The 25,181-nt window shown below is 33.3% G+C and overlaps 1 protein-coding gene across 4 annotated transcripts in view; it reads left to right on the forward strand.

The window, feature by feature from the left end:
• The window catches only part of LOC139692447 (alpha-1-inhibitor 3-like), a 90,052-nt gene that overhangs the window by 51,454 nt on the left and 13,417 nt on the right, over positions 1 to 25,181 (forward strand). For 2 of the 4 annotated variants that reach the window (XM_071590676.1, XM_071590652.1), the window contains exons 13-26: positions 304 to 418; positions 672 to 734; positions 8,355 to 8,505; positions 9,460 to 9,688; positions 10,678 to 10,880; positions 12,060 to 12,142; positions 12,218 to 12,330; positions 14,162 to 14,312; positions 14,396 to 14,634; positions 15,896 to 16,184; positions 17,406 to 17,560; positions 22,427 to 22,651; positions 22,978 to 23,206; positions 24,939 to 25,111. In XM_071590676.1, the coding sequence (XP_071446777.1) occupies positions 304 to 418; positions 672 to 734; positions 8,355 to 8,505; positions 9,460 to 9,688; positions 10,678 to 10,880; positions 12,060 to 12,142; positions 12,218 to 12,330; positions 14,162 to 14,312; positions 14,396 to 14,634; positions 15,896 to 16,184; positions 17,406 to 17,560; positions 22,427 to 22,651; positions 22,978 to 23,206; positions 24,939 to 25,111 (2,418 nt within the window). The remainder of the gene's footprint in view (positions 1 to 303; positions 419 to 671; positions 735 to 8,354; positions 8,506 to 9,459; positions 9,689 to 10,677; positions 10,881 to 12,059; positions 12,143 to 12,217; positions 12,331 to 14,161; positions 14,313 to 14,395; positions 14,635 to 15,895; positions 16,185 to 17,405; positions 17,561 to 22,426; positions 22,652 to 22,977; positions 23,207 to 24,938; positions 25,112 to 25,181) is intronic. The other 2 variants (XM_071590662.1, XM_071590669.1) reach the window with 2 other exon arrangements.

Below are 25,181 nucleotides of genomic sequence, written 5' to 3' on the forward strand. Positions count from 1 at the left end.
AAAAATTTGTGTCATATTCTATTGTCCACAATAGATACGTATGTATTTTGTGTGAGATATGCACTTGAAAATAGGCCTCAATGGTAGCCAATACCATATAGTAAAAACATTCACCATTGCTTTAATAATATCTCCCTGTAAATCTAATCATATTTCATAAACCACTCACTCCTCTCCTTTTCTCTATATTGGAATGGAGTTAACTTATTTTTGTGTGGCTCTTTGTGTGTTGATTCTTTTACTAACAAAATAGTGAACTAAAACCATATCCCTTTCTTATCATTGATTCTCTCTCTGGTGTAGGATGCTGGACTACTCGTCATTTCTGATGCTAAACTACATACACGTCCTTGTGTTGATCCTATTCACCAACGGTGCAATCCTTGTCCATTTAATTTAGGACGTGCACGAGCAGGAGGTAGGAAAATCATGAAAATAAGATTAATATTTGCAACCATCTATAACTTTATCAACTATTAGTATCATATTAGCTCTTCCCTTTTACTTCACAATTTCAAAATTAACTGCTATCTGCTTTCCTTGTTATGGACTCTCTTGCATGTGGATTAAAATTATGTATGTTTTATTTGGCTGATTAACACGTATATACATAAATTGATGCCCAGATTAATAGAGTATTTTATTGCTACAATATAATTTCATTCTGACAGGTGAGGACATGCCAATGATGAGATCTGGAGTGGTACATTTTCTAAAAGCAAGGCCTTTACCTGGTAATGTACTATACTCAAAGAGTCACGATATTGCAGTCATATAGTGTCAGCAATAAATGTACCAATATTTATAGTGTAGAATACAAATTACGCTCATATTTTCTATAAAGTTTGAAATAATGATACAAAGCACAATTTAGACTTGTTTGTATCACCTTCATTTGACTGCAAAAGTAGAGAGAATAATCAACTGGGGTAGAAATAAGACTTAAGACATTGATGTTAACTTAATTATTTTGAACATGGGGAGTTTGAGGTTATATCTCTACATGGCTGAAGAAGATTTGTTCTAAGCTGATGATTCTACTGTCTTTTTCCTTGTAGGTAGACTACACCGTAATTCTTGATATTGCTACAATTGGCCATCAACAACCTATATCGATAATCCTGTAACTACTACTGAAAAGTCTGGCAATATCCTGTGTTAGGAATAATTATTAGGATAATCAATTGTGTAAATCTATTTTTACATGATTTTTGGAAGTTGACTATATTATTTGGATTATAATTATCTGATGAGAGACATTGGTAAAGGCATTAAAATTTTAAATAGGTTATGACATGAAATGGGGTAGCTGAGACCATAAACTGGACTGGCAAAAGGTTGAAAAGGGGGTGGGGGAATAAAACAAAGTTACAAGTAAGGGATGGGATGGGGAACATACCCAAGTGACCTAGTTTGTGCTCCCTATCCTACCCCTTACTTGTAACTTTGTTTTATTCCCCCCCCTTTTCAACTTAGTATCAATCAAGTTAAAGGTCTCGGCTACCCCGTTTTCATTGCTTCACGACCATAGGTACGTTCAAGGTAATTATTAAACAATGACCTATGCCTCTGAGAAATTAACTTTTACAGTTACATGTCCTGTAACTTTTAACTTTCCCTACAAAATTCATTGGATCCTAGATTTCAATGTACATACCCCATGTATCAAGCATATGGATCAGAGTCAATCAAGATCAGAGTGATTAGTGTAGGTTGATCCTATTGCCCTTTGGAATGCCTAATAAGCATTCAATTTCTCCAATGAAAGATTACTGTAGATATAGGACCCCCCATCATTGAATGGCCTTTCTTCGTGGTTGATGTATGATGATGATAAATGGAGAAAGACTAATGATGATTCACTTAGCTGCCTTTGAACCTAGAACCACATTTGCTTCCCTCATCCTATGGATCTAAAGGCCTTGCCCATTATGAATACATATATGAGATAAATTCCAATGTTGAACGACTAGCCTGGTCACTATGACTGGGTGGGGATATAGTCAAGGCAGATGGAGATGCATGCTACACCCTTGTAGCACGATTCATGTTCAAAACATTATAGGTTTACTACAGTGAAATACATATATTTAGAATTAAAAAGTTTTCAGGATATTTGGAGCATGGCCTGGATAATCATTAGCCAGAAGTGTGTTGGTCACTTCTTATTAAAACTATGGATAGCATGTGTTGATATTCACACATGTTTAGCAAAAAGGAGTAAATTAATATGCTTTGCATGTTAGTAGCATGTTTTAAAAATATTATATCCTTTTCTTCCACCCACTTTTCCTAAATGTATAGTGTATGCAGCAATAAAGTAAAAAAGTGTTATTATATCATTGTTTTTTATCAATTATTAACTTCATTAGCAGAATGAGATGTAGTACTCTTTTCTTACATGTATTGAAAAACATTCATCTATGGATTTAAATTGACTGCGTGCCATTAAGCATTACAAAAGAAAAAAAACATTCAGCCAATAAAATTTTTTGTTACCATTTTTTTCTTTCAAATTTTACCATGATAGATTAAAAAACCCATCAATCTTTACATATCAGATTGGTTTGTAGCCTATTTCTAGCTAGTCCTGATCTTTTTTGGGGAGGCCTCATCATATGATATGGGATGTAAATTATATTTACGAGGGAATTCCTTTGGGACTTCTCCAATTTAGAACAAATTTTCTACAGGGAATAGTCCACCGAGTAGTGTATGCTTTTTCCTCCATATTAATTACCCTATTTTTCTGACAAGTGTCTTCCTTATCTAATTTCTCATTAGGATTATCTCTTCACCCACTCTTTCAATTAGATACCTACTCCTTTTTTACTAAGCCTATCCATTCTACTCTAGGATTGCCTATCCATTAGCTCTTATCTCGTCTTTTCTCTACTTTTTGTAGAGTGTATGTCTCACAGCAGTAGAAAACTAAACTCCATATAATAGTTATTATTATTTACTTTTTTATATCTCTGATATTGTGACTTTCAGATTATAATATGCCCCCATGTTTCACAAACTAATTGTGAAAACTACTATTTAAAATATATAATATAATAAGCACCTCATTTTACAACTTCCTGCTTTATGACCTTACTCCTCCTATTAATCTGCTATGTCTAGTAGAGGAAACGTCTTGTTCTTCCTGTCCATATGCACTTTTGCATATTTTAAAAGCTGAAGATTGAATAAGATAAATTATGAGTGTTACTATTGGCTATCAACAGTGGAAGATGGAGAGACAATGGAATAGTACGAGGGAAAAAGTGTGGGGCTAAGAGGAATGTTAAGTCATGGGCCCTGGCCACTTAGTGACAAATGAACTACTTATGGATGTAATCGATGGTTTCAGGCGTTATTTTATGGAATCGGTTCATTCTTAAGCGGATAAAATAATACTTTGTAATTCCACAGATTTATTTCACAAACACACGACCCGGGTTTCGACGAACAACGTCATCTTCAGGTGCAGACATACAGGCGACCAACATATATATACCCTTAGACTGGGGGGGGGGGGGGAGGAAAATTGGCCCCCTTCCCCCCCCCGGTCTAAGGGTATATATATGTTGGTCGCCTGTATGTCTGCACCTGAAGATGACGTTGTACGTCGAAACCCGGGTCGTGTGTTTGTGAAATAAATCTGTGGAATTACAAAGTATTATTTTATCCGCTTAAGGGAGTACTTATGGATGCCTAAAAAAATAGTCCAACATTGCAGTACTTGCACTTTATTTTGGGTAACAAAATACTGCTGGGATATGGATGCTGTATAATAACAACTAATTTCATTCCATAGGGTCATATAACCATAGAGGCAGGATGAGGTCAAGGAACAGGGCAAGGTATGGGGTTGCGGGTCAGAGGGTGTATATGGAAAAGGTCAAAGGTGAGGCAAAAGCAAAATAATTACAATGCTAACAAATTGAGTAGCTTCAGGCGTGATGTGGTGGAAGTCAAACATAATGAATAACTGATCGTAGCACTTTTCCACTTGATAAAATGTTTTATTTTACGACCAGGTTTTGAAAAATTACAGGTTGACTTGATGATAATGAATCACCCGATGATGATGTAATACATGGAAACCTGGTCATGAAATAAAAAATTTATCAAGTGGAAAAGTGCTACGGTCAGTTATTCAATTGCAATGCTATTTTGATGGTGATGCTATCTTTGTCAAGCAAGGCATGATTATGGAATGACTGAAATTAAGGACTGAGGGAGGAAATGGCAAAAAATTAAATGTGTGGGCATTAGTGGAAGAGACGTTGAACCCTATGTCATGATATTAGCAGTTTACAGACCTGTGGATGAATATTCCATCTTAGGAGGTAGGGAGGTGATCAGGGGTTTTTTCAAGGATTACAGCAGCAGGAGATATGAGTGGCTGGTATTAATTAGGTTTTTGGTGACACTGGATTTTTTAGTCTATTACATCTAAAGTGAGTTGAATGTTCATATAATCTAATAAGGATTTGGTATTTAGTTTCTCCAGCAAATGTTTTAATGCAATATGCAGGAGATTTGTTAAATAATGGATTTTTGAAGGGTAGGAATAACATTTCTTGCATTGAAAACAAGGTTTTTCAATTTGCATTTGCTTTTGCTAGAAAAATAAATCTGTTGTGGTTTTATAAAATACTGCATATTGCCATAACCATACCCTGTTGACCACCAGTTATCATATGCTGGCTCGAAGAAAGTGCAAGTGCTACAGAATCTAATTATTCCTGCAAGAGACCACCATAACTGCATTTATCAACAAGTAGCCAAGTTACCTTTTTTATTCTTACATTTTTCTCTCATACTGCACCTTATTTTCTTACTATATCACCATTGATGGGCATCAATAACATACATAGTTAGTATTCATTTTGGTCATATGCCCTAGGTCCTATTCAGAATTATTACCATACCCAGATAGTTTGACCTGAACAGCTATCGTAATCAGCAGTCACGATTTTCCAATTAAAATCTTCACATTTGGTTTTCAAAAAGTTTATTCCGACAAAGTATTATATCTGAAATTATAAATTACATTCCCTTTTCCAGAAGGCATCCATATGGCCTCCATCCAATAGCCAAGGGAAAATACAAAAATGCAACAAAAAAACCTCCCAGCATAAACTCTCCCACCTATTACATTGTAACCAAAACCTTCCATTCTCTGTCCCTTTCCAAAACCTAACTTTGCCACTTGTTACTTCTTCATTTAGTTATCCCCACAAGAAATCAATCTGAACAATTCTACTTTTAATGTGGTGAACTCCCCTTTGCTGGCATACCATTTGGTTGCAAAAATCTACCTGAAACTGGGAAGAATGATAAATATAATTCCAGCTTTATTAAATTTTGAAATAACCTCCCATTTTCCAACGAAAAAACCTTTTCTAATCTACAGGGGGATGAGAGGGATTGACTTCATTGTATGTCCTTTCAGTTTCAGAATAAACATATGGAAAGAAAAAATATATACCAGATCTGATCAAAAAAAGATGATACTGTTTGAATAAATATTTGATTTTATTATTTACCCTTTAATAATGCTTGTAGCCTTCAAAATGCAGCCCTTGGCTGCCAATACAATGCTCCCAATGTTTTTTTCCAGCTTTTGAATGCCATCTGGAACATTTCTTTTGGAATAGCCTTTAAGTCTGTGGTACAATTTTGTTGGATATCTTCAATTGTTTTAAATCGGCATCCTTTCAAGGTGGATTTCCACTTAGGAAATAGGAAACAGTTTGCTGGAGCAAGATCCAAAGAGTAAAGTGGCTGGGAGATCACCAGGGAGCTGCTTTTGGCCAAAAACTTGTTAACAATCATTAATGTGTGCACCGATGTGTTGTTGTGATGAAAGCATCGAGACTTGTTTTTCTACATTTGTATTCTCTTCCACAACATGTCATGTCTAAACCTTCTCATAACCTCCATATGGTGCTGCCCATTCACTGTTTGTCATTTGGGGATATATATTATAATGAGATCCCTTCCCAATCGAAGAAAATGATCGACATCATCTTCACACTTGATCGTGACATCAGAGCTCTTTTGGGCCATGTGTAAGATTTTCCACTGTGTTCCAAGATGTTTTTGCCTCTGTTCATTCTCAAACACTTTTGGTGCATATTTGGATGTGGCACATATTTGTGTGTGTATGCCCAAAATGTTTGTCAAAATGGTGAAACAAAATCCAAAACTTATGTCAACTTCATTGGTAATCTCCCTAACAGTTAATCTACAGTTTGCATGCACTAAATCATTCACACTGTTGACAGGGGCATCCTTTATTGATGTCAATGGTCATCCTTTTTTTGGTTCTTCATCGGTCGAGATTTTTCCAGACTGGAAGTGATTGTACCAATAGAAACACTCTTAGATTCATTTCCAAATGCCTCTTGAATCATGGCATAAGTTTTAGTGGCACTTTTCCCGAGGTTAAAACAAAATTCAATGTACAGTGGCTACTACTGTAATACCTTCATTCTCACTAACACCAGAGTTTACACAGGAAGAACAGGATTTCTGTTTCAACAAACTGATTGTAATAGAAGCAAGAAAATTAATAATAGGCTGCTGATTTTTCTGGGGCAATGTTGTGGTGCGAATGGTTCACATAGAGGAATTGTCTCTGCATGCATAGCAGAACTAAACTAGCACAAAAATTGCCAATTGAATATGACAGAAAGGTTATAGAATTCCACAGTGAAATTACTGGATATATGATTTTCTCAGTAGTAAAGATGAATTTATGTGATTCTACTGTGAATAAACATTTACATAGTTGCTAATATTTTAATTTAACAATTCTAATTTTTTTGTTTAAAATGTTAAAATTCTCTTGGGTCTGATTTCATAGAGAATTTCATACTTTAAGATGGAGGATGAAACATCACACAAAAGTAGTAGTGCTACATTTTGCAATATGCGTTTGGACGCTACTGCACAGCAGCATATGCAGAGCAGCCGGCTCCAATATGCTCCTTCTGGTACACTATGTTCACATCTGTAAAACAGACATAGCCATTAATAGTTGTTTTTCATTGGCTAATGCAAAGGTTTTATTTTATTCACAAGAAGATTGAATTTTTTATTTAGTAATTTAGTGAAGAAGGACTTTTTTGGATATTATTGTCTGTATTTAATTAGGAATGTTATTTATTAAATTTTTAACAATGAAAAAATAATTTAAATATTATATTACTTCATCCAAATCTTATATTTTGTCATTTTTTATGGTGGAATTGACTCCTAAAATTACTTGCTAGATGCCACTTTCAAGGGAGTAATATTTGATGGCATATGCCAATAACAAAAATACCAAAATACAGTGGGTAATTTCCCCATGAAAATTTCACTTGAGCTCCAAAGAAAAGTGCTACATATAAGTTTTAGTCCCTTTAGAAATCAAAATAGACTACTTAGATGATCAAGTTATCATGATACCTTGGCACACCTTATGATAGAAAATTTTAAGCCACATAGTATGAGGTTGTGTGTGATATGAAGTCAAAGAAGCAACTGTGCAGTACTTAAAATACAAATCTACATATTCCCTCAATAGCTAATAAAATGTATTTTAAACAATCAATATGACACCCAATCAGTAGTTTTGGGAAAATCTTAGTACTATGACATTGCACTCAAATAGTTAATTTTTTATGACTCAACTAATTTATTGCAATTTTTACACATTTTCAGTAGTAACAACCATCAATTTGGAAGGTTAGCAGATCTTTTGCATTATTTAAAAAATTTTCATTTTAAATGTCGGGGTATGCTTAAAATGGTCCCAAAAAAATAGTTTGCATGTATATTAGCTAAGGTATGAGTATATTGACTGATTACTAATGCTGCAATTCCTGATTCTTATGTTTCATGTAGTTTTCTGTTTTAATTCTGTTTAAAAGAACTCCATAAATATTTAACCTATTGCCCCTTAATAAGTGTGTCAAATATTAAATCTATGGAAAAAGAGTACTGATTGGTTATTTTTTATGTCATCATTATCAGAATAACTAATTATTACATTCGAGGGTAGTTTTAATAATATGTAGGTACCTTGAGAAATACTTTTATTTATATTCCCCTTTCAGTGTGTTAACTCTAATATTACATATATTTTTTAAATCATCATTCCAATGTTTTCAATTGTACTTACTTTTAAAATCATATATTTTATAGTAACTAGTAGAAAATCTTTGTGCTGAATAACATATTACAATTGAATGTCAACATTCCATTTAAGAAGTATTGTCTATTGGCATGATACATAAGTGTTTTTCTAAGATATCACATTCTGTATGGTATGATCATTGTAAGAAATATTTTGAATACTTACTTGCTTACAGAAAGGTTCACTGCACAAGAACCAATTTTGTCACTAGCAGCACCCATGGCTACTTTTGATAGTGCACAATATCAAGAAGAACTTAACAGGCCTGTTGTTGAAGTGAGATCATTTTTCCCAGAAACCTGGCTTTGGGACCTTGTACACACTGGGTGAGAATATTTTGTATTGCATTAGAATTAGGAGGATATTTTTGGATGTATTAGTCAAGATTCTTTGCCACTTGGGAAATTATTTGTTCCAAATTGTTTCATGAAAGTTATATGGTATTTTTTGTGTATTCATTATTTTACACATTCTTGTACCTTATTTTATTTTTAAACCCTTGAAAATATGTTATACTATTTCACATATTAATGTATGTAATTAGCCACTATGACTCATTTCTTTTTTGCTGTGTGTACCCTCAGACGTTCTGTATCGCTTATTTATCATTGTAAGCCTGCTGGTCCTGTTAACTCTTTCCTCTCCTTGTGTTCATTTATCTACCTAGGTGGTATATGAAACAGTAAGTTTTAGGCATTCGTGAATAGTTTTATGCATTGCTTCCTTTTTTGTAAATACATCTACTTTCAGCATAATAGGTTGCCTCTTCATGGTCAGTGGTCATTGTTTTGATATAATACATAGTTTTCAAATTTTAAACATTAATTTTATATAAAAGGCTTTATTTCATTTGTAATTACCTAAAAAATTAATGGATTGCAAAAAAATTAATTGCGCAGTGATTATATTTGAAGATATGATATTCTTATGTGCATTTTGCTTATGTTAAAAACAGTTAAACAAGCTATAATTTACATTTTTTTGGTATTGCAATCTAAAATAAACAGTATATTTTGAATGTCATACAAATGGGGATAAGAAGTTAAAATGCAATACATGTATACATATATTCCATTACACAATGGGAATTCCTTGCAGATGGTGATGCTGCATTGCTTGTGTGGTATTCAAGATCATTTATTTAAATCATTACCTCAAAGAATGATTCTATGTTGTTAATATGGTGTCATTTTAGTTCAAACAAGGAAAACGTAATGTGTTTTGAAGCAAAGCAACAATAGTTCTGAAGAAAATCATTTTTTTTTAAATTCATATTTCAGTGATGATGGAACTGCAGAACTAGAAACTGAAGTGCCACACACCATCACTGAATGGATAGGGCAAGCTACATGTCTATCATCTAGTGCTGGACTTGGTACATCCAAGCCATCGTATCTGAATGCATTCCAACCATTTTTCCTAGAGGTTAATCTTCCATATTCAGTCAAGAGAGGGGAAATACTGAAAATGAAAGTCTCCATCTTTAACTTTCTGAGTTACAGTTTACCAGTAAGTACAAAAAGTATCAGATAATGCTTCAAAATTAACTTTTAAAAACACAACACAGCTGCTTCACTCCTGATTACCCAGCTAGAGTACCAATGTACGCAAAGGTTGTATGAAATATAGTATATACGAACTTATCTGTAAATACTGTGAATAATTTTATTCCTGAGTAAAAGATTTTTTTTAAGACATTTATTCCCTTGGTACTCATACTCACCTATGGGTTCATTTTTTTGGTGTACTTCATGGAAGGAAGGCCTCAGGTTTTAGTATCCTTTATGTTGGCCCTATGACTGTCAATGAATTTTGCATACCCTTATTACAGGGGTGCCCACCATCCCAGACACTGCGATGACTCACCCTGACCCTTATTCCAACAAGAAATTGGATCCACTCTTATTCATACGCCATGATTTTACCAATACTTAATGTTGCTATAATTTGAGCACATCATTAAATCAATATTAAAATAAATGAAAATTACATATCTCAGTTAAAAAAATAAAAGGGAGAAATTAAAATCCCCTTACTGGTGGCCATTGTGTTTTCCCAAGATGATGTTAATGCCAAGAGGATATCAAATGATGGATATGAAATAAACACCCAAAAAAGGATACCATGATATTATAATTTGATACTAATGAGGTTCTAAACTTGTTTTATTTTGGTGTTTTTTGTAAAATATTTAAATCATATCAAACTTACTTTTCATAATTTTAACAAGATAGGAAGAGCTATCTGTACTTACTTTTTTCTCACTGTCTTCAAATAAATTTCAAAACCATCCTGTTCAGTGAATATATTTAAATATATATATGGAATCATTAATTCATTTGATTCTAAAACAGTGACCATCCTTGCTATTTAATTTTTTTAATGAATAAAAGGTCCCAATGGAGAGATCAATAAATTTTAAATAATTAGTCTTTCTTTCTTGCATGTATTGGTATTCAATTACATTTTTTTTAAACTATTACTATATTTTTTTACAGATAAGAATAATTTTAGAAAACACTTCAGGCCTAGAAATATTAGGTGTTGATTCCATTGGCCACTGCATAGAAAGTAAGGATAATTTTGTGACAGAATTCCCCGTGAAAATGACTGAATTAGGAGAAGTTAATATTACTGTGTCAGCTCAAGTTGATGAATTGTTTCCGGAACCTTGTGGACCAGAAATACTAATCAACAGAAGGTATGTTAATGTGTATGGCCATTCAAATAATTTTCTGATTTTTTACCAGATCTGCAGACCAAATTCTTATAATATTGGTAGGCTATCCAGTGTAAAAAACTATGGAGGACCCATTATAGCTTAAACCAAGAGAATACATAACTCATTGTCCATATAACTGACTACTCATCACCTGTTTCATTTTTTCTGGTTTTTTAATGTTTCATCACCCACTCATTAGTTAAAATGGGCATTTACTAAATGTGGACCTTATCAATAAGACCAGTCTTATAAACTATCAGATGGTGACTTTTCTCTTGGTAAAAAGATACCTTTAAAGATTCCATCTTTAAGTTAATGACCTCTTTGTCATTGGTTGGTTGCTTTGAATTTAGCTAGTGATTATAAACCATTTTTTGTCTCTGAGGGTAAATGATTTTAAGATAAAAACTAAATATGAAATTATAAACCAGCTGTCAGTGTAGTACATATATGCAATTTTCAAGAAATGGATCAATCAAAATAAATGCATGGTGATCTATTAATGAACATTCAGCTTACTACAAATTTTAAATAAACATAACTCTGTCAATAAAGAAGATATGTATACCAATAGCATAAGTATGCATTCAAGTAACCTGTTCCTTAGAGTTTTAGTTGCATGATCATTTTGTATTTTTGTTGTTCGCAGTGTAGAGGAATGCCTTTTGCATCATAGTTCAATAGATATCATTTCTGAATACAAATCACATATTTTCATTTGATCTCCAAAATCATTTTCAATTTTTTGTGATGCAATCCCTTTTGGGGAATCCTATTATTCCAAATTTAGATGACCAGCCAAATTTAATCACAAATTTACTGATTAGTCAGCACCTAGTGGCAAACACAACAGCGGGTTTTCAGTTAATTCTCCAATTTATTGTAATTTAATATAGGAGGTACCGACTACATTCGGTGAGGAAGTACTGAATGTTAGTTGTGAACAAGGGCTAATGCACTAGTTCACTACTAGATTGCATATGTTTAACGTGGGACATTGATAGTGAAACTTTGATATATAGTAAAAATCTCTAAATTATAGCACTATAATACTCAAAATCTTCTAATTTTCACTTTTGATATTCAGAGAGCATATAATAATATCAGCACAAAATCTTTTTGAGCATAGTTTATAATTACTGTACCTGCATCTTTCAGAGATGTGCTGATAAAACCATTACTTGTCAAACCAGAAGGCTTTCCTGTAGAAAAGTCAAGCTCATCATTTGTCTGTGCATCAGGTAAGGTCTCTGAATAATTTTTGTACCTCTGTTTTGAAGGAATATGTTCAACTACTTTAATAATATTATTTTCAGAAAACAATGAAGCAAATTTATTCTGGAATCTTGAGCTACCTGAAGACTTGGTGGAAGGATCAGCAAGAGCAGAAGTATCTGCAATAGGAGATATGCTCGGCCCAGCATTAGAGGTAAGAAGCTTTACAAGCTAAAAAAAGGAGGTAAGTCTTTTAAATAGGAATATTTTGTTCCTTACTCTTTTGTGTAGCAGAGTGTCATTATTCTTCAGAAATATAGATAATATGAAGGATTCAAGGAAATAAACAATTACTCCTGAAAAAATGGGCAAATTTGGGAAACATATTTCATAAATATATCTGGAAATGTAAAGATATTTTTGCAGCTACAATTCTTAAAAAATACATTCATAGTTCGACCACAAAATTAGTTTTATATATTTTGTTGTATATTTCCGATTGAGATCAGTTTTGTAGCATCAGTTCTCATCATTATGTTTTCTATGCAATGCATATAATACATATATCCATCTGTAAAAAATGCAAATGTGAAGCAAAATGCCCTACACCACTTTTCTTGTGTCCTTTGAATTTCTCCCAACAACCCTCTCTCTTATCTTGCAGTGCCAAGGACTTCTTTGTTTGTTTTTCTTTCTGCTCATTTTAATATTTTCATTCTTTTCCACACCCTTATCTCAAAAATGTCTAATCTTTGACCATTCCCTTTCCTCAATGACCAAGTTTCCAAGCCATACAAAAACTATACATAATACCCAGAGAACAAAAAATAGATTTCCCTGTTTTTTTTCTTAATGTCTTTATTTAAAGTCCTCTTTTAGAGATAATGACCCTGAGATACTTCACAATACCATACTTTCCTGTACCTGTTTTACTTATACACAGAGTTTATTTATTTAGGGAAATAACCCTTTTAAAAAAGAAAGGTAAAAACATATGTTAGTTCCACAATTATAAAAAGCATTTACATATGGTACAAATTACATAACGTTACATGCTTGTTATTGACAATTAAAATATAATTTAGAATTAGAGAAGAATTTTGATTTTCAATACATGAAAGATAATTTCAGATGGTACACAGATGGCAAACATACCTAGTAAGATTTATTAATGTAGACAATATATCAATATTAAATAATATTCCAAATTAAAAAATGGAAACAGAATATTGGAAATAAAGTATCTGTTACAGACCAGAGGGTAGTACAAAATGATAAATGTTATTAGTAGTTTTTGACTAGACCTTGTGGTATTATTCCTGTCACCATTTCATGATATCCAAATTATCAACATAGAGATATGCCTAATCTTTTGAAACATATGTTTATGTTTAAATTCCTGCAAAATCAGTAAATATCTGAGTTTTAATGTTTACAACATAATTTAAGTCATTTTTAAATATCTACATGAATAAGGACTCATTGGCACTTCAGTGGGGGACATAGAGTCACCCAGTTTCTCATTTCAAGTGTCTTTATGATTGATTGGGAAGGTGAAGAGAAAATTTCCAAACATGTGATAGTTTAAGAGGCAGTAGGGATTAAGAGGGCATGCGTTAACTGGCAGAAAACTAAGTTGTACTTCTGAGTTAAAGCACCCTCATTAAATTTTGCAACCTTCTCTTCCTTTGCAGTAAGTAAAAGTATGCTCAAAGGGCTTCAATATCTCTCAAAGGGTCACTTGCAAAGATTTATGCATATAGCTGAAATGCATAATGAGATCTGCATAGCTGATCTGCATCAATGGCTTTTCTGTTTATCCTTGAAAAGGAAATCTTTTATCTTATGTATAGCGTTTATCAATACCAGTTAGCTAAAATTAAAAAATAAGAGGCATAAACATTATTTTCTATGATTATGTAATAAAAAATGTGAGAAAATTTGTCTTCCAAGTGATAGAAAATTAAGTCTCAGTGAGTTCAAACCAATACATTAAAAAACTTGAGTCTATACAAGCATATTCTGTTGCCATTTTTATATTTCAGAACCTTGATGGACTGGTGCAGTTACCAATGGGTTGTGGAGAGCAAAATATGATTTTATTTGTACCCAATATCCATGTTTTAAATTACCTTGAATCTACAAATCAAATTAATCCAGCCCTAAAAGCAAAGGCATTACTCAATATGGAAAAAGGTACTGATTTATAATACCTTTTCATTATGTAGTTTGCAACTTAATTTCACATTGCTAATCCTTTGCTTGCCTCTGAAATGAAGGATACCAACGGGAATTAATATATAGACATGAGGATGGATCATATTCTGCATTTGGAAAATCTGATAAGGAAGGATCAATGTGGTTGACAGCATTTGTCGTTAAATCATTTGCACAAGCAAGGAAATTCATCTTTATAGACAGGGAAGATTTGAAAATAAGTATGAGATGGATCACCAAAAGGCAGATGGAAAATGGGTGCTTTCCATTTGTTGGAAAAGTATTCCATAAGGATATTAAGGTAAGTTAATATAATATTCCTGCCATGTATCATCATGGAAAAATAATTTACTGTATCGCAAAAAAAACTCCTTGATATACCTACGTAATTTAGCTTCACCAAATTTTGTATATTCAATTTAGTGTTGGTGTTTGAGAAAATTTTATAAATTATTGAATCACAATAATTGTTTAAAATTTTCTTAGTTAATATGTTCAGCAGGATAGATAACATAACCTATTTTCATTTTTTACCAACTGCATCTTTAGTAATTTTAGACTGTGATACATACTTTTAGAAAATGTTTTCCTTAGACATACGTATGTACTTACAAGAATAATTTAAGGTGAAATCATTATTTTCTGTGGAAAAATATTTCTTGAATTCTGGTGAATTAATTGGGAATGAAAAAAGAGGATGCCCTTATTGTACAATAAACTCCGACTGAATTAAATCATCTTATTACTATCCAAATTGCTGAGTATGATAAAAATACTTGTGTAAGTCTAGAATTGTGCATTGTATTACAAGAGATGAAAGTAGTAAAGTATTTCCCTTTAAGAAAATGCATTAATTTCTCAGGAATCACAAATAAAGAAGTTGTGACTGGATATTTAAAATCATTTTGCCTAATTCATTTATGTTGTATGAAGGTCCAACCTAATCGTATTTTTCATCATATGGTAAGGAAAAGTAGCCAATAGTACTATTTTGATGACAATACTAGGAATAAAATTTATAATTGGATACATATGGATGAATTAACATTCAAAATTTCAGTATTCCATGTTTATTAAGCCATTCCTCATGTAGTACAAGTCTTTGCACCATGCAAATTTCCATAAAATAGGAGAGTTTCACATTCAGCATATAGATTTTTATTTCACATAGTAGCAAAAATCACCAGGTAAAATGTTATGTTAGAGGCTAATCACATCCCATTTAAAAGCTTTGGAAATGTATTTTTGTAATGATATTTACAATTATTATGTATTATGTGGATATAATCTTAAAATATTTTGCATAAATACTTAGCGTGAAACTTGCCCCAACTGATTGCCTAATTATCACTTTTTATGTGCCAGTAAAACTTCGGATTTAAATTGAAATTGAATGCTATCAAATTTATTTAACCATTTATCATATCACACTATTAAGATTTGGGTTAATTAATGAATTAACCCAAATGAATGAAAAATTGGGATAACTAGCCCCTCAATCATTTCTATGCATAGTATTTTACCTTATTTTAACTTGGCTTTCTTTTTTTGTCAAATCCTAGGGGGGTCTTTCAGGAGAATCCTCATCTGCTGCCTTTACAGCCTATATAATAACAGCACTTTTGGAAACTGGCATAGAAATGTCGGACTCAGTTCTATCAAATGCTCTGTTTTGTCTGGCACCAGATGAGGAAGAATCTGGGATATCTCCAGATATGTATACTCTAGCACTGACAACTTATGCACTTTCACTTGCGGGACCAAATCAAACTGAATCAGCTCAAAATTCTCTTAAAATTTTGCTAGACATGGCCACTCATGAGAAGGAATTGATGTGGTGGAGCAAACCAGGTAACTAAATTTATATACCTATATATCTCAGTCAATTTTTATGTCTGTGCTGTAGTATACATTGTTTATGTTATTAAAATAGTGTGGTTTCTAAAGTCTTTAATTTTAATGGAAGATTGTGATATAATGACGGCATTAAAATGAGCAGAGACCCTCTTTGAGATAAGGGGAGGGACTGAAATCAGTGCTGAAAATTGATGGGTGTGCATTAGAAGGGAATTATAGTTACATGGGGACAGGACCAAATTATATTGGCTGCATAATTTTATTAATTTTAGCCACCAATTAAGTTATTAATTTAAATGTAATATAATTTAATCTTTACCAGGGCTTTCAAATACATGCAACTTTAGAAATACCATGTTGATGTGTATTTTGGTTTGTTCTCACTTGAATAAAGTTAACAGATTCATGGTAAAGGATTGTCCTGTAATTTGGGTAGAAGTGAAGGATTTTTTGTATGAAGTGCAGCCACACAATTCTTCTAGATTAAAATTAGTGAAATCCTGTTTTTACATACTAAATAATTTTCAATTTGAACAATGCAGTCGTGATTTTTTCAGATTTTACTATCTAACTCCCTAAGAAGAATAGGCACATACCTCATAAAACCAAGATGTTTATCAGCAATGACTTTTGAGTCAACAGGAAATGTCTATTTGTATTTTTCTAATGATTTGATCCAAGATGACTGCATTGGTCGCTTATACTTCCTTTCTATCAGTAGCTACGTAACAAAGAACTTGAGGAGAGCACCAATGAAAGAAGAAACTTAGGATGAAAGTACATAGATTTTTAAATATAATTTCCAAAATGAATGAGTTATGTTGAAATCTTTAAGAATTTTGTTTGTGAGTACTACGTTGAAAATTTGGCTTTGGTTTACTTTAATTTTTAAGTCTCCTCTATAATATGATTGCTGAAATTAATTAGTAAGTTTTGTGAAAAGCATACCAATGATCCCAAATCCAATGAAATTATCCAATGTCTTTTTAACTTCTCACAAAAATTTCATCACCCCTTTCTGTAATTGTTGAATCAATCCCCTTGGGGCTAGTGTGCTTGTGTTGCAGTGTGTCCTGAAAGCTAGCTCAATTTCTTTATTGCGAATATAAATAATAACTTCAACTGTGTAATGTATCACAAATATTTAAATTTATTCCTTGGGCACATGAATTTGAAAATATATCAGATCTAATTTGTGGTATACTATTATTACAGGAGCCAATTCCAAGGGAATGGACATTGAGATAACAGCCTATGCAATTTTGTCATTAGTGAAGATTGGTGGATCAGAAAACCTTATACATGCATTCCATGCTGTTAGATGGATTTCTCAGCAAAGAAATGCCAAGGGAGGATTTGTTTCAACTCAGGTAGGTAATTCTTTGTCTATTTTACAACACGGCAAACTTACAAAATATTTAATAGAGTTGTTTGAAATCAAATTGATAATGTTATCCAAAAACTATCCAGCTCATCTTTATCTTCTTAATACCATCACTGAGAGAAAATATTTCCCACAATTTAAATTCTAATGCCCCCTATAGTTTCAACATGGAATTCTATATTCCATTTCAAGCTTATATAATAATCTATCTTTTTATCACACCAAATGATTGTATTTGCAGAGTTTAAAGCATAATTTAAAAACTATTTTGCCTAATGTAGAATATTATACAAGGAAAATAATAGAGTCATAGCCTTTGACTCCATTCTCAATGCTTGTAATAAATTGCATATAGGTAATCTGTAATTGTTATTGCATATTTATTTGTTTATACATTCTTATATGTTTATTATGTGTTCTCCCCTTACTTGACATCCCATCTTATGACTCACAAATGTATTGAGAGCATTATTATTAAATTATTATAAATCTGAGATCTGTATATATTATATATAATAAATAATAAATATTATAATATAATTATAAATAATAAAATAAAAATAATAAATATTATAAATCTGAGGTATAAATCTAAACTTGAGAGTCATCCAGCTCTCATAAAAAATACTTGTCATTCTGAAACTGGATTGATGGGTTTGCCATTCAGATTTCTCATTTGTGGGCAATTAATTCACCCAGCAGTCAGCAGCAGCACTCATCAAAGTCTGGGGTATATCCGAGGGGTATTTTAAAATCAGGATCCACGTAAAATATTTTATCTTAGGTCATTTTGATAATTTGTTGATTGTTGGCTTGGGGAGCCTTCGACAGGAGCCATGGGAACTTAAGACCCATTAGAGTCAATTGTGCCAACTCATGTTAAACCTGCCTACCACATGTAGACAGAGGATGAGAACACTACAGTAAAGGTATGGGGGGTCACCATACCAAACTATATCCAGGCCCAACATTGCTTAACTTTGGTGAGCTAATGGGAACTAGTGCTTCAATGTGGCTACGTTCTTGCCTTAAGATGCTTATCTTAAGTTAGTTAGGGACCAAATTTTATGCATAATCTCAAGGTCAAAGGTGTTAGAGTAATTCCTCATATTTAATTTTTTTGCAAAACTTTCACCATAAAGCTTAAATGCAGGGAGATTGGATGCATCAGTCGCATCAAGAAAGATTAGGTTTGAATGAACTCATTAAAAGATGAGTTCTGATGGATCAATTTAAATTGATTCACAATCAATTGGAATTAATTAATTTCAAGAGAGTCCAATCAAAATTGCCCTTCTATAGATCTGAATAGGTGGAATATATATTGATTCTTTGCTCTAACAGTATGGTAAATGACAAATGAATGGCTCTAATGACCTTGCGCTCTAATCAACCTCATTGTAGATGATAATTACCCTTTTCTTGGTAATTTTGCGGAAATGTCCTCTTTGACAATATTTTTCTTTTGTAAATACCCTGCCTGTATGGCGATGGAGAAACTGAAGCTTTCATTTACCTCTCCCATCCTTCCTCTCCAGAACTTAGTGTCTATGAACACGCTTAGGTCCCCTAACTGTTAAGAAGCTCAATTGGTGAAATAACCTTGTTATCTTTGTGGAAAATACTGAGGCATGGTGGTATATATTCTCATGGGTCTAAAATGTTGGTACTTATTCTATAGTTCATTTGGCAGCTACATGGGGGCCAGTTAATGTTAACAATCGTTTGTTATCAGTCATTACATTTAATGAGTATTTTTCTCAAATTAATAATATTGTTTTTTAACTTGGGACAACCATGGAAACTAAATTTCCCCAATTTATGTGCCAAGCCTTGTCAATTTTGGATATTTTATGACAACAACAAAAAGCTAGTATTATACTATAATAATTTTTGGATGTGCCTCTGTTATTTATTACCAAGAGATGGGAAATGGAATTATAATAGGTGCAAAGGCATCTGATTCCAGTGGGGCAGCCATTGAGTGATGTGTCATTTTATAAACAGTATTGAGGGAGGCTACAGGAAACCACCTCTATTAATTCCTAGATGTTTATGATAGAAAATATAGAAAAAATGATTCCTAACAACTAAGGGACTTGGCCCAATCAGCCATGTGTCATGCCAGGCAACAGGAGAGGTAAGGTTTTTGCAGTCATCATCTAACGAAATTTTTACTGAGCCCAGGCAACGGCAGCAGCAGCATTGAATATGCAAAAAAAATGACAGAATTAGTTAGCATAGGAACATAGAATATTTGGACAATATTGAGGACAGGAAAATTGGAGAATGTTAAGGAAGGGATGGAAAGAGGAAATACAGATATTTTAGGACTGTGTGAAGTTAGATTGAAGGACAATGGGGATTACTGGAGTAATAGCTATAGAGTAATATACAGTGGAGGAGACGAGAGCCAGAGAGCATGATATTGAATGAAAAGGTAGGAAGAAGCATAGTAACATAGAGCAAACATTGGATAGAATATTAATAGATGAAGCAAAAGCAGAACCAAGAAACCTGGTCATTGTTCAGGTGTACATACCTCCAAACAATCATAGGGGAGAAGAAGTTGATAGGATATGCAATCAGTTAGAGGATATAATAGAGGTTGATCCTGCTGAGAAACATTTGATAGTTTAAGATAGGCTAAGAATGTGACTGTAGCCAAAAGAAGAGATAAGAGTTAGGAGTGGGACTATGGTTTAAGAACTAGGAATGACTGCGAGGAGAGAGCAATTGAGTTCTGCAGAATGTAAGGATCACCAGCACTTCATTTAGACACCACATAAGGTGTAGGTATGCATGAAAAATGTCAGGTGACTCAAAAAGGTATCAGTTAGATTATATTATGGTTAGGCACAGATTTTGGAACAGCGTGATCAATTGAAACAGTTTACCAGAAGCAGATGTGGACTCAAATCACCATTTGGTAATTATGCGTAGCTTTTCATTCAAAAGGATAAAACAGGGAAGGCAGTACAGGAAATGGAATATAGAAGCATTTACTGGATTGAAAAGGAAAGAGAATCAGCATGATGTATAGGATATCATAAGTGAGGCAATGGAGCTGAGGGATAAAGAGGAAAAACAAGAACACATGTATATCAAAAAAGGGAAATCAAAAGCTGCCAAAGAAACAATAACAACTGTTATTTGGAAAATGACAAGGAGACCATATATTACAGATGAGTTGATTAAAAAGAAAGATGAGAGAAGGGAATGGGAAAATGTAAATAGAGAGGTGAAAGGAAGTAAAAAGAGTTGTATCATAAATTGAGACAGGTAAAAAATAGAGCAAAAGAGGCATGGTAGAAGATGGAATGGATGGAGGCATGGTGGACAAGTAGGGGAACAAGAAAAGAACCAAGATAGATGAAAGGAATGTATAGAAGAACTGTATGCTAAAAAAATGCCTGCAAGCTTAGACATAGAGAGAGAATATAATGTTGATGAAGATAGGTTAATTTCAGGCTTACTTGAAGGTGAGATAGAAAGGGCATTAAGGGAATTGAAATCAAATAAGGTCCTGGTGGTAGACAACATTCCTACAGGGCTACTAAAAGATTTAGGAAAATGTGGTAGGAAGAGTTTTCATGGTTTAATCCATGGCATTTATAAGAGTGGAACCTGGCTGGATGAATTTGTTTGATCAGTGTTAGTTCCTATTCCAAAATATACAAAGGCTGTACATCATGTGAGGACTACGGAACAATTAGTTTGATTTCATATATAGCTCAAGTGATTCTCAGGGTCACCAATAAGAGAATGCAGAACAGAGCAAATTATTACTTAGGGGATGATCGGTTAGAGTTCTGGGAGGGGAGAGGCACGTGTGATGCAATTACTGTAATGAGGTCACTAATAGAGAGGAATATGGGATTCAATTAGGATTCAGTGCAATAATTGTGGGATGAGAATAATACAAATAAAACAAAGGGTATGTGATTTTCCAGAAAGAGAAGGCAAAGCTAAAATTTAAATAGGAGGGCAAAAACTAGAGCAGGTGGAACAGTTAATACATCTCAGAAGTGTTTTGGATGGAAATGGCCAAAGTAGTAGGGCTGTAAGGAGCAGTTTTGTGCAAGGCAAAAAAAGCTTTCACAAGGAGGGAACTGATGACAGGGATGTTGGTTAAGGATGTTAAGAAAAAACTTTGACATAGAGCATATTTATGTACGGCGGGGAAACATGGTCACTAAAGCAGGATGGTAGATGTAGAGTAGAGGCTTTTGAAATGTGGGTGTGGAGGAGGATGGAGAAGGTGAAATGGACCAAAAGGAAAACATATGAGGAAGTGCTAGGTATGGTGAGGGAGGAGAGGGGATTGTTGGGAGAAATCATAAGGAAGCAGGAAAAATGGATGAAAGGTATATGCTGCTCCTCTCTGGGCACCTGCTGCTCCACCCAAGCTATGAGATTTTCAGGGTACCATATCTTCCTGGGAAACCATAAATGGCACTAGGAAAGGATCTGGCCCCCCTAGCCTGATGTGTGAATTTCTCTCACCATTGGGCTCAGCACTGGGCTAATTCTGGGGATGTTGAAGACTGCGATAGAGGCAAGTATGGTAGGCAAGCAAAGAAGAGGTAAGAAAAGGATAGGTGTATGGATTGAGTGAAGGGAGGAAGGAATTGAAAAAGAGCTCATTGTGGAATTGAAGAAGAGTTAATTGAAGTGTTAAATGTCAGGTTGTGTTTTGTAAGGAGAGGCAAGAAATTTATCATGGTTCAGTTCCTATTCATACAAAGCCTAATTTTAGCAGTAAATAAATAGCATCTTTTTATATTAAATTCTATTTTTGCATATTATAGAAAAAAAATATGTGAATTAAATTAATTTTCTTTCATTTCAGGATACTGTTGTAGCTCTGGAAGCCCTTGCAAAATATGCTACCGTTTTTATGAATAACAAAAGTGGGAAAAACACTAACCTTGCTGTTTCTGTACAAGCTGTTGATTTTACTCATGCATTTACCATTGATAATGCAAACAGGCTGCTGTTACACCATAAAGAAATACCAGTTCTCCCCACAGGAGTAGATATAACAGCAACTGGTGAAGGATGTGTTCTGGCACAGGTAACAATCTGTTCTAAATCCCTCTGCCGGTATTCCATTACACAGAGCCCAAGGTAGCATACTGTGTTTGTTGAAATGCAACCTCCTTTTCTTGAATAACCAAAGCATCATCTTTAATCTATATGGATCTCAGTTTTAAAGATCCTTAGTAATCATATTAGTTGTTTTTCAACCCATGGTTTCATATAAATATTAGTTGGTTATCTACATGTTGAGTAAATTTATTACATTAATATTATTAAGTTAATAAACTTATTTAATTAACTTGTTATGTAATTATTATTTAATAATGTATCAAATTATGAATTTTCCTCATTTATTTTCAGGTAGCCTTGAAATACAATGTGAAAACAGCAAAAGGCAGTGATGCCTTTGATATTGAGGTGAAAACCTCTCCTTCACTGGATGGTTGTGCCATTCAGAAGATGGAAATATGCTCTCGATACAAACTGACAGATCAAAGCTCAAACATGGCTGTAATGGAAATAGACATGGTTTCCGGATATGTTCCGATGAAAGAAACCTTAGAAAAACTAAAGGATGATCCATCACTCAGTAAGTTTAAATGCATGTTTAATATCATAATGAGTGTCAATTGGTAGACATTACTGAGTATTTAACATTGCATGCATAAAGCTACAAATAATGGATTTTGAAGAGAGTTTAAAGCAGAAGTAATGAAATAAACAATACTTTTATACAATTTTAATGCTTTCAAATAGAATCAGTATTGAATGTGGCAGAATGTTTGTGAATTCTCATAGTTTATCTTGTATCTTTAGTTATGGAATAAGTTCTTGATTCATTTTTTCCAATTTTACATCAATTTTTATATATATAATATCCTTGTTGATTATGTTTTTCTCCTTCAATAGGTATTGATTTTTTTAATATAAAACTATTGTTAATAATATAATACCTTCCATTGTTATATACTTCAAATTCATGATATAGTTTTGTTTTTTTTTCTAAATGGTAGCTGTGTTCGATCAGGTGATCAGACATGTATTCCTGTCTTATACATATGTATATCTACGAGCAAGTTGCCTCTTTTTGTTTAGGATTACCACCACATCCATAGTTTGCTCTGCAAACTAATTAGTTTCAATAAAATGGAGAAAGTGTGATTTCAGGGTGAATAAACAACCCACCTATTTCTTTCCACAGAGACATCAAAATTAGGAGAAAATAAATTTGAGCGTTTCTTCAGTAACCTTTCTGTAAACTGTAAAATACTGGGGAGGCAATTATTGAGTAATCATGTGTAAAGATGCCTAAGAAGTGAATTTTAGGAAGAAGAGAGGGAATGGAAAGGCAACACCCAAAAATATGCGATTCATCCATTTCAAGATGTTCTCATTTTATGCATTCAGTGTCCATAATTTTGAGGGTTGACTGGTCGTAATGGTGTAGGTCCTCCAGCAAGCATTTCTAAAATGAAGAATTTTGTACTGAAAATTATATTAAGATTGTGATTCCCTACTCCTCTGCATTTGTTGGCTGGGCATGGGTAGACATGTGGATGGTCAGAGGGATGAAAGAGTAAAGAAAAGGGAGGAAAATGTTCTCCCATAAGAGCCTATTCATGATTGTAGGTTAGTGAAGGTGAATGGACTAAGCAGGCTCAGTCCAGTCCTTGGATCATCAGTTAGCACCTTTGATTAAGATGACACCACCAATCATTCTGATGTGATGTGCTTGCAACTTATCAGAGTTGGGGTCAAACTTCACATACTTCTCATAACATTAAAAGAGAAGCATACACAGGAGCCAAAAGAGTGTAAAGTTTGCTGTTCATAGGACATTTTTATTTTGAAAAACTTAAATTTTACAGGAGTAAGGCTGTAGCAGTGATTATAGTAGTCCTTGATGTAAAATATGTAATCTAATTTTTAGATCCTAATACAACCTTTATCTTAATTTTATTAAGGTAATTGGAAAGATTCTTTAATTTATTTTTCTTCGGATTATAATGAAGATTTAATTGAAATGTGTATGAATGAAAAGGGTCATGGAATTTCCAGTCTGAATTTCATTTGGTTAGTTTCTTTGGTGCAAAGCAAAGATCTCTGGTGTCAATGATTCATACCCCAGATTTGCAAAAATATGTACTTAAGCTAAATTTCTTAAATGTGTAGAATCTGAAAATTATTTCAAAAATGTATCTAATCCTTATAAATGAAATGCTGGACTTGATCTATACCAGGAAAACAAAGGAATGGATCATTTTGAAGTCATACAGAAATGAACTGAAGAATTTGAAGCTCTTTTATGAATCCTCTTTCAGATTTGAAACGCTGGGAAGAAAATAACAACCAGGTAAACTTATATTTTGATGAGTTATCTTCCATGAGAACTTGTGTGCGTTTCGTGGTTCATCGAGAGTCAGAAGTAGAGAACCCTAAACCAGCAACTATCAAAGTATATGACTATTACCAGCAAGAATTATCTGTTTCAGTGGTAAGTTGAAGTTACATAAATTTTGAACTCCAGGAATAATACAATTTCTACATTTAAATTATTAAATTCC

Source organism: Hetaerina americana, unplaced genomic scaffold, assembly GCF_022747635.1.
Source record: "Hetaerina americana unplaced genomic scaffold, ioHetAmer1.1.p SCAF_1, whole genome shotgun sequence".
Taxonomy (NCBI): domain Eukaryota; kingdom Metazoa; phylum Arthropoda; class Insecta; order Odonata; family Calopterygidae; genus Hetaerina; species Hetaerina americana.